The sequence below is a fragment of the Grampus griseus genome (genome assembly GCF_964374135.1).
Source record: "Grampus griseus genome assembly, chromosome: 9".
NCBI lineage: Eukaryota > Metazoa > Chordata > Mammalia > Artiodactyla > Delphinidae > Grampus > Grampus griseus.
Window position 1 is genome coordinate 68,713,820 of NC_139003.1, and position 15,016 is coordinate 68,728,835.

The following is a 15,016-nucleotide window of genomic DNA, read 5'->3' on the forward strand; positions in this document are numbered from 1 at the left end:
ATGTGACATTGAAATCAAGAGCTTGTAATGGTATGAGGGATAGGCCAGAAGCCAAGGAATGCAGGTGGCCTCTAGAAACTGGAACAGTCAAGGAGATAGTCTCCCCTGTAGTCTCAAGAAACACAGCCCTACCACCTTGATTTTAGATTTCTGATCTCTAGAATTTTAAAGTATTTTTTTTTAATTCTGTAAGTCTGTGGTAATTTGTTTCAACAGTAATAGGAAACTAATACATCTTCACAAACTCAATCTTTGCCCCAGGGTTCAGCCTTTGTAGCTCTTACTTTCTCTGTACCTGTTTTTCTAGTTAGGTCAGTTAACTCCAAGGCATTAAATGCCTTGCATGATGGCAATTCTCAAGTGCCTATCATTATCTGGATCTTTCCACAGAATTCTAGTTCCATATAGTCAAAAAGGTTAAGGGATACAGTTGAGTATGTCTAAAGGAAATCTCAAACTTAGTCTTTCAGAACCAAACTTTTGATCTGATCACACAAAACCATTTCTTCCTCTCGCATTCTCCATCCCAATAAAGGGCAACTGCAATTGGGAGATTGGAATTGACATACATACACTATTGATACTATGTATAAAATAGATAACTAATAAGTACCTACTGTATAGCATAGGGAACTCTACTTAATGCTCTGTGGTGACCTAAATGGGAAGAAAATCCAAAAAAGACGGGATATATGTATACTTATAGCTGATTCATTTTGCTGTACAGTAGAAACAACATTTTAAAGCAACTATACTCCAAAAAAAATAAATAAAAAAGAAAAAAAGGGGGCAACTACATTCTAGTTATTCAGAGCAAATTCTTGGACCCATGATTCTTCCCATTCTGATATCCCATACGAGACCAATTGGCTTATCCTCATTTTATTTTTAAATATATTCAGAACAAACACTTCACACCAAATACTCTACTATCCAAATTGCCCTAATTGTCATCATCTTTGCCTTGATCATCACTATAGCTTACTTCTTTCCCTTCTGTAAGGTACCATCCCCACAACTGACAGGTGACCCCAGAGAAGTGAGGTTTCACACAGCACCATCCAAAGTCTTCCCTTCTCATTCAGTGTAAAATCTAAAGCCCATAACATTGCCTTTAAGGCTCAACAAGATACTGGACCCAGGTACACCTCCTACTTCCCCCCATGATGTCATTCTCTTCCAGCCTTGCTCCACCTTCTTAGATTCTGCGTCCTTGTGCGTAAAATAACGTTCTGTCAGTTACCTGCATGACTTATCGCCTCAATTACTTCCCGACGTTGGTTTAAACTTTACCTTTTCACAGAGTACTTCTGACCACTCTATAGAGAACAACTTCCCACCCTTGGAACTCTGTCATATCTTACTCTTCTCTATTCGTTAAAAGCAAACATATATATACACAAATCATATACATGAGAGACATCTTTTACACAAATTTCCTTATGAACGCCTTTATGATCAAAAATAATTCTCATAAGAACTTGTATCAAAACCTCCAAAATGGCTTGAGAATTCCTCATCTGAACCACAGAACAGTTATTTTTGTGTGACTACGTTCTTATTCTCCCAAGAACACAACAGAAGAGAATTTATCACATACAACGGATACCTTAGGGTGTTGGTTCCCAAAATTCAGTGTCAGTCAGGATCACGTGGCCAGCTTGCTCGTTAAGACACAAATGGATGGGTCTTATTCCCAGAGTTTCTAAGTAACTAAGTCTGAGGTGGAGGCGCAGAATTTGCATTTTAACAAGTTCCAAAACATGCTTATGCTGCTGGTCTGGGAACCATAATTTGACAACTATTGCCTCAGTGTATTAGGGCTTAGTTCTCTACTAAAAACCGTTGAAACATGCTACTCTAGTGTGAGGACCATAAGGTTATATTAAATTTTCTAAGACAGAGCTATCATTCTTCTTAATGTAAAGCTTATATAAAGATGAACAAATTCTTTCATTAATCTTAAAAAATATTAGAAAGATTTAGGCTTTATAGGATTATCGATAGGGTAATATTTGATTAATGATCAAATACAGGTAAATTTCTGTATAACGAGTTTTAAGAAAACAAAACAAACCACTGACGACTATTCATACCATGAAAACTGATTACGATTTACATTCTCAATCTTTAAAACAGTAACTGATAGTCAAGATTGATTCATTGTGATTAACTTTCTACCCAAAATGCAGTATTCTTTTATTATAAAATGTCAATATTTATGTTACCATTATCTCATATTCTTTAAAGTCCATCTTTCTCTATTTACTGATTGTCTAACATCAGCCAAGCACTGCCTTAGTTGTTGTAAGTGATCTTATTTCATTGGGAAGTTTCTGACAAGCACTTTACCTGATATTTAATAACTGTTTAATAAATAAACACAGAAATGAATAGCAGTAAAATTTACAGGTACAAAAATGTTTCCAAAACATGAAAACAAAGACAATCCAGTATAATCTAAACATGAATGATTTGATATTTTGAAATCACTTACCATTAAAATTTTAACAAAATATCTATACAGCTGTGCAAAATGTTTACTACATTAGGCCTGAGATTGCAGGCCTGAGCAGTAGACCTGCTCACCAGGTGGGCCCTCGGCCAGTGTCTGGGAACTTGGCTCTTGGAGTGTTTCCAGTGAACAGTTAACTGGTAAGAGTGGCTCACTGTGCCTAGATGTTCACATAAACAATATGGTTTACAATATGCTTTATGTTGAACACCGGCTTTTCTCCTGGGAGTCTGAAGTTTTTGTGCAAGGCAGAGAGTATCTATGTGACCAACACAATACCTTAGACATCAAATCTCTAATGGGCTTCCCTGAAAAGAAACATCACACCCAAACTGCTGCCTTCTCACTGCTGGACGGAAGGTGTACCTTTGTGCGACACTGAAGGAGAGAGATCATGAGGAAGATTACACATGGATTCCTCCAGACTCTGCCTGGGTCTTTTTCTCTTATCATCCAACGTCACTCTAATCAATTTTAGCCTTGAGTCCAACTATGTACTCAGTTCCTTGAGTTCTTCTAGCTAATCTCCAAATATGGGGGTGGTTCTTAGAGACCCTCAACACAGCAGATTGTCAAAAAGCGAAGATTCTTACCTGCTGATATGCTTCATAGATCACGTCAAATAGAAAGGCCTGTGGCATTTCACTTGCCCTGTGTCTCGCACGTTCCAGTGAGTGGTCTAAGCAGCCATCTACAGATGGACTGATGACAGTAGATACAAGAGGTCGGATTGCTCCTGCAGCCTAAAGGATAAACAGAGAGGCAAATGACACAGTTATTTCAGAATATCTGAAAGTCAAATTCTGAACTCGGTATCTTTGTTTTGAAACAGATCTTACACCTTCAACAAGCTACCTCAAGAACATACTTAAACAAGTCTTAATTTCGTTCATAAATCAAATCATTTCCAGTCAAAAACCAATCTCATACCACTACAGTTCCATATATTAGAGACAGAAATAATGTTTCATTATGGATCCAAAATCCTCTTCATCACAGGCCACTGAAGTCAAATACGAAAAAAGGATGCTAAGATACAACTGAGTATTCCCTGAAGATGGGAAGGAGACTACTGTCAAAGAACTGAAACGGATTATACGTGAATATTTACTTGTTAGTGTGCCTTCAAGTATTTAATGTACACATTACATCATTAAGGAACAAGACATATTCCCTAAGATCCCCAAAATGAGCTCAGCCACCAGCCAAGTGACAATGAATATATGTCTTGCTCTAACTCCTGCAAAAAAACAGCTCCATTCAAATATAGCATCGATGCAACGCTCCATGAGGCTAATATCCATTGATTTCAATTGCTCCTATGAAAGCTCTGTCTCATTAATAGATGCATCTAATCTTTAAAAAGACACCTTATCTGACAGCTTTTCCCTTTACCTTTAATAAGTTTCACTGTAATATAGTCTTGAAGGTCATTACCAGACAGCTACCTTGGTGAAGTAGCCTTAAACTTCCTAGGGTAGGCCTAAACCCAGCTGTCTTATATTGACTATAATATGTCCTATCTTTCATGTAATTGCAGCATATAACATTAATACCTAAGAACAAATTTGGTCTCACGGAGACCAACATCTGAGAAGGACAGTCCATACACTAGTTTACAAAAGCCAAGGGACTGGCTGAAAATCAAAGCTAATGTGAGAGCCAAGCAGGCTGTACAAATTGTGTGGCCATTTCCAGTATCTCAAGCAGAGATTTGGAGCCTAGGCATAATAGCAAAAGTGAAGAGACAGCCAGGGGTGATAGGGAAGGAGTAAAGTCCAAGTAGGTGAAAGGTAGATAAAGAGCAAGCCCGTATGGTAGTTCTAGTTTTAGTTGTTTAAGGAACCCCCATACTGTTCTCCATAGTGGCTATACCAGTTTACATTCCCACCAACAGTGCAGGAGGGTTCCCTTTTCTCCGCACCCACTCCAGCATTATTGTTTGTAGGTTTCTTTTTCTTTTTTTTGGGGGGGGGGGTACGCGGGCCTCTCACTGTTGCGGCCTCTCCCGTTGCGGAGCAGAGGCTCCGGACACGCAGGCTCAGCGGCCATGGCTCACGGGCCTAGCCGCTCCGCGGCATGTGGGATCTTCCCGGACCGGGGCACGAACCCGTGTCCCCTGCATTGGCAGGTGGACTCTCAACCACTGCGCCACCAGGGAAGCCCTGTTTGTAGATTTTTTGATGATGGCCACTCTGACCAGTGTGATACCAGGTGATACCTCATTATAGTTTTTATTTGCATTTCTCTAATGATTAGTAATGTTGAGCATTTTTCATGTGCCTTTTGGCCACCTGTATGTTTTTTGGAGAAATGTCTATTTGATTTTTTAATATTGAGCTGCATGAGTTGTATATTTTGGAGATTAATCCTTTGTCAGTTGCTTCACTTGCAAATATTTTCTCCCATTCTAAAGGTTGTCTTTTCGTCTTTTTTATGGTTTCCTTTGCTGTGCAAAAGCTTTTAAATTTCATTAGGTCCCATTTGTTTATTTTTGTTTTTATTTCCATTTCTCTAGGGGGTGAGTCAAAAAGGATCTTGCTGTGATTTAGGTCATAGAGTGTTCTGCCTATGTTTTCCTCAAAAAGTTTTACAGTTGCTGGCCTTACATTTAGGTCTTTAATCCATTTTGAGTTTATTTTTGTGTATGGTGTTAAGGAGTGTTCAAATTTCATTCTTTTACATGTAGCTGTCCAGTTTTCCCAGCACCACTTATTGAAGAGACTGTCTTTTCTCCATTGTATCTCCTTGCCTCGTCTGTCATTGATTAGGGGATCCAGCAATCCCACTCCTGGGCATATATCCAGAGAAAACCATAATTCAAAAAGATACATGCACCCCAATGTTCATTGTAGCACTATTTACAATAGCCAGAACATGGAAGCAACCTAAATGTCCATCAACAGAGGAATGGATAAATAAGATGTGGCACATATATACAATGGAATATTACTCAGCCATAACAAAGAATGAAATAATGCCATTTGCAGCAACATGGATGGACCTAGAGATTGTCATACTGAGTGAAGTTAAGTCAGACAGAGAAAGACAAATATCAGATGGTATCACTTATATGTGGAATCTAAAAATAAGGGTACAAGTGAACTTATCTACAAAACAGAAATAGAGTTACAGATGTAGAAAACAAACCTATGGTTACCGGGGGGAGGGATAAATTGGGAGGTTGGGATTAACATATACACACTACTGTATATAAAATAGATAACTAGTAAGGACCTACTGTAGAGCACAGGGAACTCTACTCAATACTCAGTACTCTGTAATGGCCGATATGGGAAAAGAATCTAAAAAAGAGTGGATATATGTATATGTATAACTGATTCACTTTGGTGTACACCTGAAACTAACTCAACATTGTAAATCAACTATACTCCAATTAAAAAAAAAAAGAGCAAGCCTGACTTGTCAAGCCTAGCACCTATCAGCAGAGGTTAGAAGACAGGAAAGGAACACACATGCACATACGTCATAGTGCTTTTTAAGGAAAAAAATATAGTTCTATTACTTATAATTAACTAACTACTTATGGTTAATTCTATGCCAGACAATGACATAAAAATTTAGAAGAACATGAGACATACAAAATGTCTCCATGAAGAGCTGTGCAGACTCTCTGCAACTAGAGAAAAGCATTTTTTAAAAAACAACCATTTAAAGCCTTTGAAAATTGTCCTAAGGGCATTCAATAAATTAACATTTAAGAATCTCTCTTAAACCTTGGAAAGAACAGAGTCTGTGGTACTGGAACCGTCATCTGTTTTTCTTCCTTCATTCCACAACACCCAGCTCAATGTGACTTAAGTTCCACTCAGAGTAGGTATGGCCAAAAAGAAAGAGTTCCCTCTCCCACCAGCTCCCAGTGGGAGGGGCAGAGTGCCAGCATTTCCCATCCCACTCAATTCCATGTCACAAAGGCTCAGTTACCAGCAAGTATGGCCAAGAGGTTGTAGACTCCCTTCACCCACATAGCCTCCACCCAATAGAGTGCAAGACCCACCCCAGGCATGGTAGGTAGGGAATACTGGGGCCCCGATCACGCTTGGCCCCATCACACACAGGGCAGAGGTTCTGTGCCAGGAGAGGCAAAAAGAAGATGAGTCTAATGTCTCCAGGCAGCACCCTGCTCACGAAGTAGTGGTGTCACTCAAACAACATGCCCAACTATAGCTCCAAAGCAGTGGCATGGTGATTTTTCACAGGGAGAAAGACAGCCTCTAAGAAGAGACAGCTACTAAGCTCTCCCCAAGGGAACTTGCTTAATTGGAAGTGTGAGGAAGTTTAAGGGTAAGTACGCTCTCAAAAGAAACGGAGATCATGGTAAGCAATTAAGAGGAAGGTGAGAGCTTCATGAGAGCAAAAAGCTGAACCATAGGGAAGCTAGTTTACCAGAGACAACCAGAACAAGAGACAGCTAACAAGAATCACCCACCCACCCACCCCCAGAATCAGAGCAAACCTCCAATACCAGCTTTACAAACTACCCCTGGCTAAGGGACCAGAATTTACTTGGATCAAACTGTAGGGTACTTTATGTATTGGGCATTGTTCCGAAAAAAGAGCAGTCAGCAGGCAATGAATGGAGCTTATCAGTTGGGCGTCAAAGGCAGACAGTATAACGGAGATCGGGGAAATACAGATGAAGCGAACCCTGCTAAAACGACTGTCATTCCGTGGTGACTCAACACTTGTCTAGAACTGCACCCTCTGAAGTGACTTTAGAGGTTTTGCCCTGTACAGGAATAAGACTGTGACTTTGCTGGTCTATTTTAGTAGCCAAGAAAATAATAAGCCTAGGGTAGGTAGGAGGCAACTGGAACTGACAAAATACATTATCCAAAATATGCATTTTTCAACAACAACCAAAAAATGTAAAGACATGCATCCAAACAGGAAGGTGTGATCTATACAAAGGAAAAAAAAAAAAAAAAAAAAGCAGGCAACAGAATCTGCCTGTGAGAGGGCCCAAGTGTCACACTTATCAGGTAAGCCTTCAAATTAGGTATTATAAATATGTTCAAAGAAAGAAAGGATATCATGCATAAAGAAATAAAGTATGATGACCATTAGTATTATCAATATTAGGAATACCTATTTTTAAAAACTGAGTAGCAATTTTAGAATTGCAAAATAGCTAAAATGAAAAATTCACTAGAGGGGTTCAACAGTAGGTTTGAACAGGAGAATAACTGAACTTAAAGTCAGATCAACAGATTACACCAAGAAAAATGAACAGATTCACAGAGAAATGTAGGACATCATTACAGACATTTTTGTAATAGGAGTACCAGAGGGAAAATGAAGGCAAGAAAGGAGCAGAAAAAATATTCAAAAAATTATGACTGAAAATTTCCCAAGAAAAGCAATCTGCACACTCAGGGAGCTCAGTATACTCAAAGCAGAATACACACAAAGAAATTCATATCCAGACACATCATAGTAAAAACGCGAAAGCTAAAAGATCCAAATATACTGAATACAGAAGGATGAAAAAGGATACATATCAAACTAACAGCAACCTGTGAGAAAGCTGGAGTAGCTATACCATAAAAAATCCAAAAATGTTAAAGATAAACCCATCTTAAAATTTAAAAAAGGTCAATTCAACAAGATATAAAAATTTATCTAACAGATCCCCAAATACATGAAGCAAAAATTGGTAGGATTTAAAGGAGAAATAAATAATCCAGCAGTTGGAGATATCAACACCCCACTTTCAATAATGAGTAGAACAACTAGGCAGAAGATGACCATGGAAATAAGACTTGAAAAGCACTATAAACCAACTATATCTAACATATCTATTGAATACTCCACCAACAAAAGTCTATGTTCTCCTCAAGTACACATGGAGAGTTCTCCAGATCAGACCATATGTTTGGCCATAAAACAAGACACAATAAATTTTAAAGGATTAAAGTCATACTAAGTATGTTCTCTGATCTTAAGAGTGAAATTAGAAAACAGTGGTGCAGCCACTATGGATAACGGTATGGAGGCTCCTCAGAAAGTTAAAGATAGAGCTACAAAATGACGCAGAGATTCTACTTCTGGTTATTTATCTGAAGCAAACAAAAGCACGAACTCAAAGATACCCACCTCCATATTCACTGCGGCATTATTTACAACAGCCAAAACATGGAAACCTAAATGGCCATCTTCAGGACATGTGAAGACCTCACGGGCATTATGCTAAGTGAAATTAATCAGAAAGACAAATACTGTATGATCCCACTTACCTGGAACTTAAACAAAAGACAGAAATAGCTCATAGATACAGAGAACAGCTTGATGGGGGACATGGAGAAAATGTGTGAAGGAAGTTAAAAGGTACAAATTTCCAGTTATGAAATACATCATGGGGATGTAATATACTTAATACTATATTGCATATTTGGAAGTTGCTGAGAGAATAGATCTTAAGTCTCTTCAGAAGAAATTCTGTAACTATGTATGGTGACAGATACAGTCTTATTGTGGTAATTTCTCAATGTATACAAATGTTGAAACATGTTGTACACCTGAATCCAGTATGTTGTATGTCAATTATACCTCAAAAAATGTTTTAGAGAAACAAAAAGAAATATGAGAATTAAGAACATAGCAATTGGGGCTTCCCTGGTGGCGCAGTGGTTGAGAGTCTGCTTGCCAATGCAGGGGACACAGGTTCGTGCCCTGGTCTGGGAAGATTCCACATGCCGCGGAGCGGCTGGGCCCATGAGCCATGGCCGCTGAGCCTGCGCTCCGCAACAGGAGAGGCCACAACAGTGAGGCCCGCGTATCGCAAAAAAAAAAAAAAAAAAGAGCATAGCAATTGGGCTTCCCTGATGGTGCAGTGGTTAAGAAACCGACTGCCAGGGGCTTCCCTGGTGGCGCAGTGGTTGAGAGTCCGCCTGCCGATGCAGGGGACACAGGTTCGTGCCCCAGTCCGGGAAGATCCCACATGCCGCGGAGCAGCTGGGCCCGTGAGCCATGGCCGCTGAGCCTGCGCGTCCGGAGCCTGTGCTCCGCAACGAGAGAGGCCACAACAGTAAGAGGCCCGCGTAGCACCAAAAAAAAAAAAGAAAGAAAGAAACCGCCTGCCAATGCAAGGGACACAGTTTCCAGCCCTGGTCCGGGAGGATCCCACATGCCTCGGGTCAACTAGGCCCGTGCACTACAACTACTGAGCCTGCGCTCTACAGCCTGCGAGCCACAACTACTGAGCCCACAGGGCACAACTACTGAAGCCCGCATGCCTAGAGCCCGTGCTCCACCACAAGAGAGGCCACCGCAATGAGAAGCCCGCACACCACAGCTAAGAGTAGCCCCCGCTTGCCTCAACTAGAGAGAGCCCATGCACAGCAATGAAGACCCAAAACGCAGCCCAAAATAAATTTAAAAAAGCAAAAAACAAACAAACAAAAAAAAACATAGCAATTGAACAACACACTAGTAAATGAATCCAAGAAGAAATCACTATGGAAATGATACTTTGAGATCAGTAACATACACAATGTAAAGTAACTGGAGAATGCAGTTAAAGCAGTTCTAAGAGAGATTTGTAGCTGTAATTGTGTATATATAAAAGGACATTTTCAAAATCAAAACCCTAACCTTCCACCTCAAGATACTGAAAAAAGAGAAAGACTTAAGCTAATGCAGGCATAATAATAAACATAAGAGCAGAAAATAGAATAGAGAAAAACCAAAAGTTAGTTCTTTGAAAAAGTTTAAAGTTTTTTTTCTAGTTTAGCTAAAGGTTTATAAGACTCAAATAAGTAATATCAGGAGTGAAAGTGGTGACATTTCCACTAACCTTATAGAAATAAGGAGAAAGAAAACTGCAAGCGTATTTTAACAAATTAGGTAACAGATAAAATCACATTTTTCTAGAAAGACACAACCAAAACTAATTCAAAGATAGAAAATATGAATAGACCTTTAAGAAAATTAGGCATTTTTTAATTTCCCACGAAGAAAAGCCCAGGCCCAGATGGCTTCGCTGGTTAATTGTAATGAAAGTATTTTTTTCAATACCAGTTCCTCACACCATTCAAAAAAAATAGGAGGGAACACTTCCCAACTCACTCTTTAAGACCAATATTACCAAAACCAGAGACATCACAAAAAGCCAAAATACAGATCAATACTCTGAAAGATATAAACACAAAAATCTTCAAGATAACAAACCAAATTTGGCAACACGTAAGTAGTATTGTGCACCATGACCAAGTGGGATTTATCCCAAGAAAGCAAAATTAATTTAACATTCCGGAAAAAAATCAATGTAATACACCATATTAATAGAATAAATAACAGAAATACATGAACATCTCAATAGACTCAGAAAAATTATCTGACAATATCCAACACTTCATGAAAAAAGCATGCAACAAACTAACAGAAGAGAACTTGCTCAATCTGATCAAGGGCATCTACAAAAAAAATCCACAGCTGACATCATACTTAATGGTGTGATGACTTAATGTTTTCCCTTCAACATCAGGAACAAGGACGTCCACTGTTGCCACTTTTAAGAAAAGTACTGGAAGTTCTCGTCAGGGCAGTTATGCAGGAACATCTAATAAAGGCATCCAAGAAAAGTAAACTATCTTCACTTGCAGATGACACAATCTTATACACAGATAATTCTAATGAATCCACTAAAAATACTATTAGAACTAATAAACTAGTTTAGTAAGAATGCAGAGGACAAGATTAATATATAAAAGTTAACTGTATTTCTATATATCTGCAAGGAACAATCCAAAAGTAATTCCTTTATAGTAACTTCAAAAAGAATCCTTAGGAATATATTTAACAAAAGTGCAATATATTTAAATATACTCAGTAAGTGCAAAACATTCTAAGAACTACAAAAAATTTCCACCTCTTTTCTAAGATCCAACATCTCCACATACTTACTGGCATCCATTCCTTCTCATGTAGGTCTCTATAGCAATAGTCTTCTGTCCTGCCTCAAGTTTGTATTCTTTTAGTGAACTGTCTCCATTAGAGTACATGGATTTTGTGACATCTCCCATCATTAAGTCAGTCTTCCATTGATCATACATCTGCCAGTTAGTATCAGTTTAAAATAAGACTCTTTCAAACAATTGTCCATACTATACTATTCCTTATCTGTAATTTTTCTCTCCTCCCGTGTGCTCTGTAGTCTACTTTTATTAGGATTTCATCTCCACAACTCCACAAAATAAATTTTTCAAGCTCACAATGACCCTCACATTGCTAAATCCAGTGGATAGCTCTTTATCTTCTTGAGGACATTTGTTCACTTGGTTTTCAGAAACCATTATCACCAAGCAAACTCTCTCATCTTCTCACACTTTAAATCCTAGATCCTTATATCCTCCTTCTAAGTGGAAAACATTTCCAGAACTCGGACCTCAGACTTCCCTACATTCATTCCATAGGTGACCTCTTCAAGTCCCAGAGTTTCAAATACTATCTTATACGAGACTTCGCAAATCTATAAATCCAGCCCAGATATTTCTCCTTAAATCTGGAGTTGTACATCCAAATACGTATTTAACATCTCCATTCAGATCAAAACACACAACCAGACTATAAATATCCAAGTTCTGGTTTCACCTATACCACACACCCCTAACTGGCTCCTCTACAGATGTTCCCATCTACAGAAACGTCTACTCTATTCTTTTAGTCGTTCTTACCAAAAACATTGAAGGTCATTGATTTCTCCTCCTCTCATATTTCCTATCCAAACCATCAGCAAGACATCAGCTTCAAAATATCCCAAATCTGCCCACTTTTCCTTGTTTCTACTGCCCCAATCTGAACCCAAGGCACCCATATTCACTCTCTCAGATCCCACACAAATCAAGAGCCATAAAGACATTAGTAATTTTGGCTATATTGAAATAAAAATGCTTGCTCATCACAAACCAGTATTTTAAAAAGAAATTTTTATAAGGGAGATAACAGTTACAAAGCATATACTTTGCAAAGTATTCGTTTCCGGAATAACCCCAACAAACCAGTGGTTATTTGAGAACTAGAAACAGGGGCAAAAGATGTACGTGTGCAATTCAATAAGAACACATAAAGCCCATAAATATATGAAGAATACCCAACCTACTTATAAGATGCCAATTTAAACCACAAAGAGAAAGCACTTTCCACTATCTGGATTAGAAAAAAATAAGTCTAACAGTGTCAAGTGATGGTGAGAATGTGGGGCAACAAGCTGTTGTTAATACACTATTGGTGACTGTAAATTGATACAAATTTACAAAATAAGTCAGCATCATCTGGTAAGGCTGGTAACACTCACACATCTTGACTAGAGAAATCCTTGCACATGTGCACCAGAAGACATGAGTAGCACTGTTCATGCTAGCAATGTTCATATTAGCATAAATTAAAAACAAATGTCCACTAACTGTAAACAGATAAATTGTGACATATGAAGTAGTGCTCATGAAGGAATTATAATGCACAGATTAATGTGAATACATTTCCCCCAATACACTGGGCAAAAATATATATATACAAAACAGTTAAAAATCATATGAACGTGTGAATTATACCTCAACAAAAAAATAAAATCTAACAAGTATGTTCTTTAGGGATACACGCTACAAAACTGAAGACAAGGGCAAGAAAACAAAGTTCAAAATAATGTTTATCCACCTGGGAGGAGTAAACACGATCAAGGCAGGGACAGAATTTCACAGTGACCAGTAATGTTCTATTTATTATACCATGTGGTAGATCTGCAAGCGTCGTTCTCTCTGACTGTTTTTGGTATTTTTAAAAAGAGAATTTCTAAGATGTGTATTTATGGACCCTCATTTTGATTACTGAAAACTAACTTCAAGAGCAGAGATCATTCATTTTTGAGATGTCATTATAGGATTAGTATATTGCAGAAATTACTAGGTTCTTTCCTATGGAAGCTAAAACATCAGTTGGAAAGTAACACAACATAAAGACAATTGAAAGCACAAGGTGGCTACCAGCTTCCTAAGTCTCTCTACACAAAAAGCCGAAGAAAAGAGTCACAAGTGAAAATACCTCTGCTGTCCAAGTATGGACAAAGTGAGTTGCCTCTAAAGTACAGCTACCTGAGAAGTTTATTTTATAAAATGTAATTCCCAAGTTATCAAACACACTGTTTCCATGGGAATTAGCATAATGAGCTCTGAATGGAAGCTTAACAGCTCAACACCACAGTGATTACGTGCCTCTCAGGGTAATGTATCAAATATTTCCACATATCAATGCATGGAAAACATCATAGATACAAATCATACAATACGAGTAAAGAACCCCACCTCTACTGTTTACTTTTAAAAGCAAAATTGAACAATGCTTATCATCCATCGACACAGCAGGTCCTAACATGCATCCCTCCTCAGGCATCTGCATTCAAGCTAATTATGACACTCTACAACAGAAATCCTCTGACTAGGTAATTACAATTTCAGTTAGCTGAGTTATCTTTATTCAGAGACTACTTAATGTTTACAGAATAACATCTTCAAAGCTAATCATTGCCAATTATGAGATTTTGACTATTTCACATTTTTATAGTAGAATACTTCCCATCTCCTTTTATGAGGAAAGAATCTATAGTTTATTCAGTATAGAAATATAGCTTTTAGAAAAACCTGTCCAAACTGTGCTATCACTACAAAGTATCCCTAAACCTGAATATGCAGCACAAAGGCATAAGGAGCCCCCGCTGTACACAAAACTTTAATTCTGGACAATTAGAGTGATACCATTTATCTGAAACCTAATATGATCAGAGATAAACTTGGATATCTACTAAACTTTAATTCCTAGGTATACTCATCTTTCCTTAATCTACCCTTTCAAACTTCATTTTAAAGTAATTAATTGAACAGATTTGCAAGGGCAGATAGTTTCAGGTAATTAAGCAAAACAAAAGCCTTTCACATAGCAGCTTCTCTAGCATCAGAAACAGATCAAGTTTCACCTCAGACCATGGCAGTCAGGGAATAAGTAGTTCACCACCTGCCCTGGACTTAATTTAAACCTTTGTCAACATTTCCCAAGAAATAATCAGAACTCACTGTTTTCTTCCAGAACTCACTCATTCTTTAGACATAGGACTTAAATCAATACCAAACTTTCTCTTGAGTAGATAAAGGATCCATTTGGCCCAGGAAAGCTTATTACCTGACCCCCACCCAGGACTGAACTCTGACCTTCAGTATGGATCATCATGACCACAACCACCCAGAGATCAAGCAATTACTAGCCATGGTCAATTCTACTTTATGTCAAATTTCCAAATACAGAGTCAAATATCTGTTAAGTGAGTTTTTCATCTCTATTTTAAAACAATCCATTCCTAGGTATTTTATTCTTTTTGATGCAATGGTAAATGGAATTGTTTCCTTAATTTCTCTTTCTGATCTTTAGTTTTTAGTGTATAGAAATGCAATAGATTTCTGTGTATTAATTTTGTATCCTGCAACTTTACTGAAT

The 15,016-nt window shown here is 38.1% G+C and overlaps 1 protein-coding gene across 3 annotated transcripts in view; it reads right to left on the minus strand.

Moving 5' to 3' along the window:
• The window catches only part of CRPPA (CDP-L-ribitol pyrophosphorylase A), a gene marked incomplete at its 5' end in the record, with an annotated part of 305,540 nt that overhangs the window by 269,314 nt on the left and 21,210 nt on the right, over positions 1 to 15,016 (minus strand). For all 3 annotated transcript variants that reach the window (XM_082662257.1, XM_082662256.1, XM_082662255.1), the window contains one exon: positions 3,109 to 3,258. In XM_082662257.1, the coding sequence (XP_082518383.1) occupies positions 3,109 to 3,258 (150 nt within the window). The remainder of the gene's footprint in view (positions 1 to 3,108; positions 3,259 to 15,016) is intronic.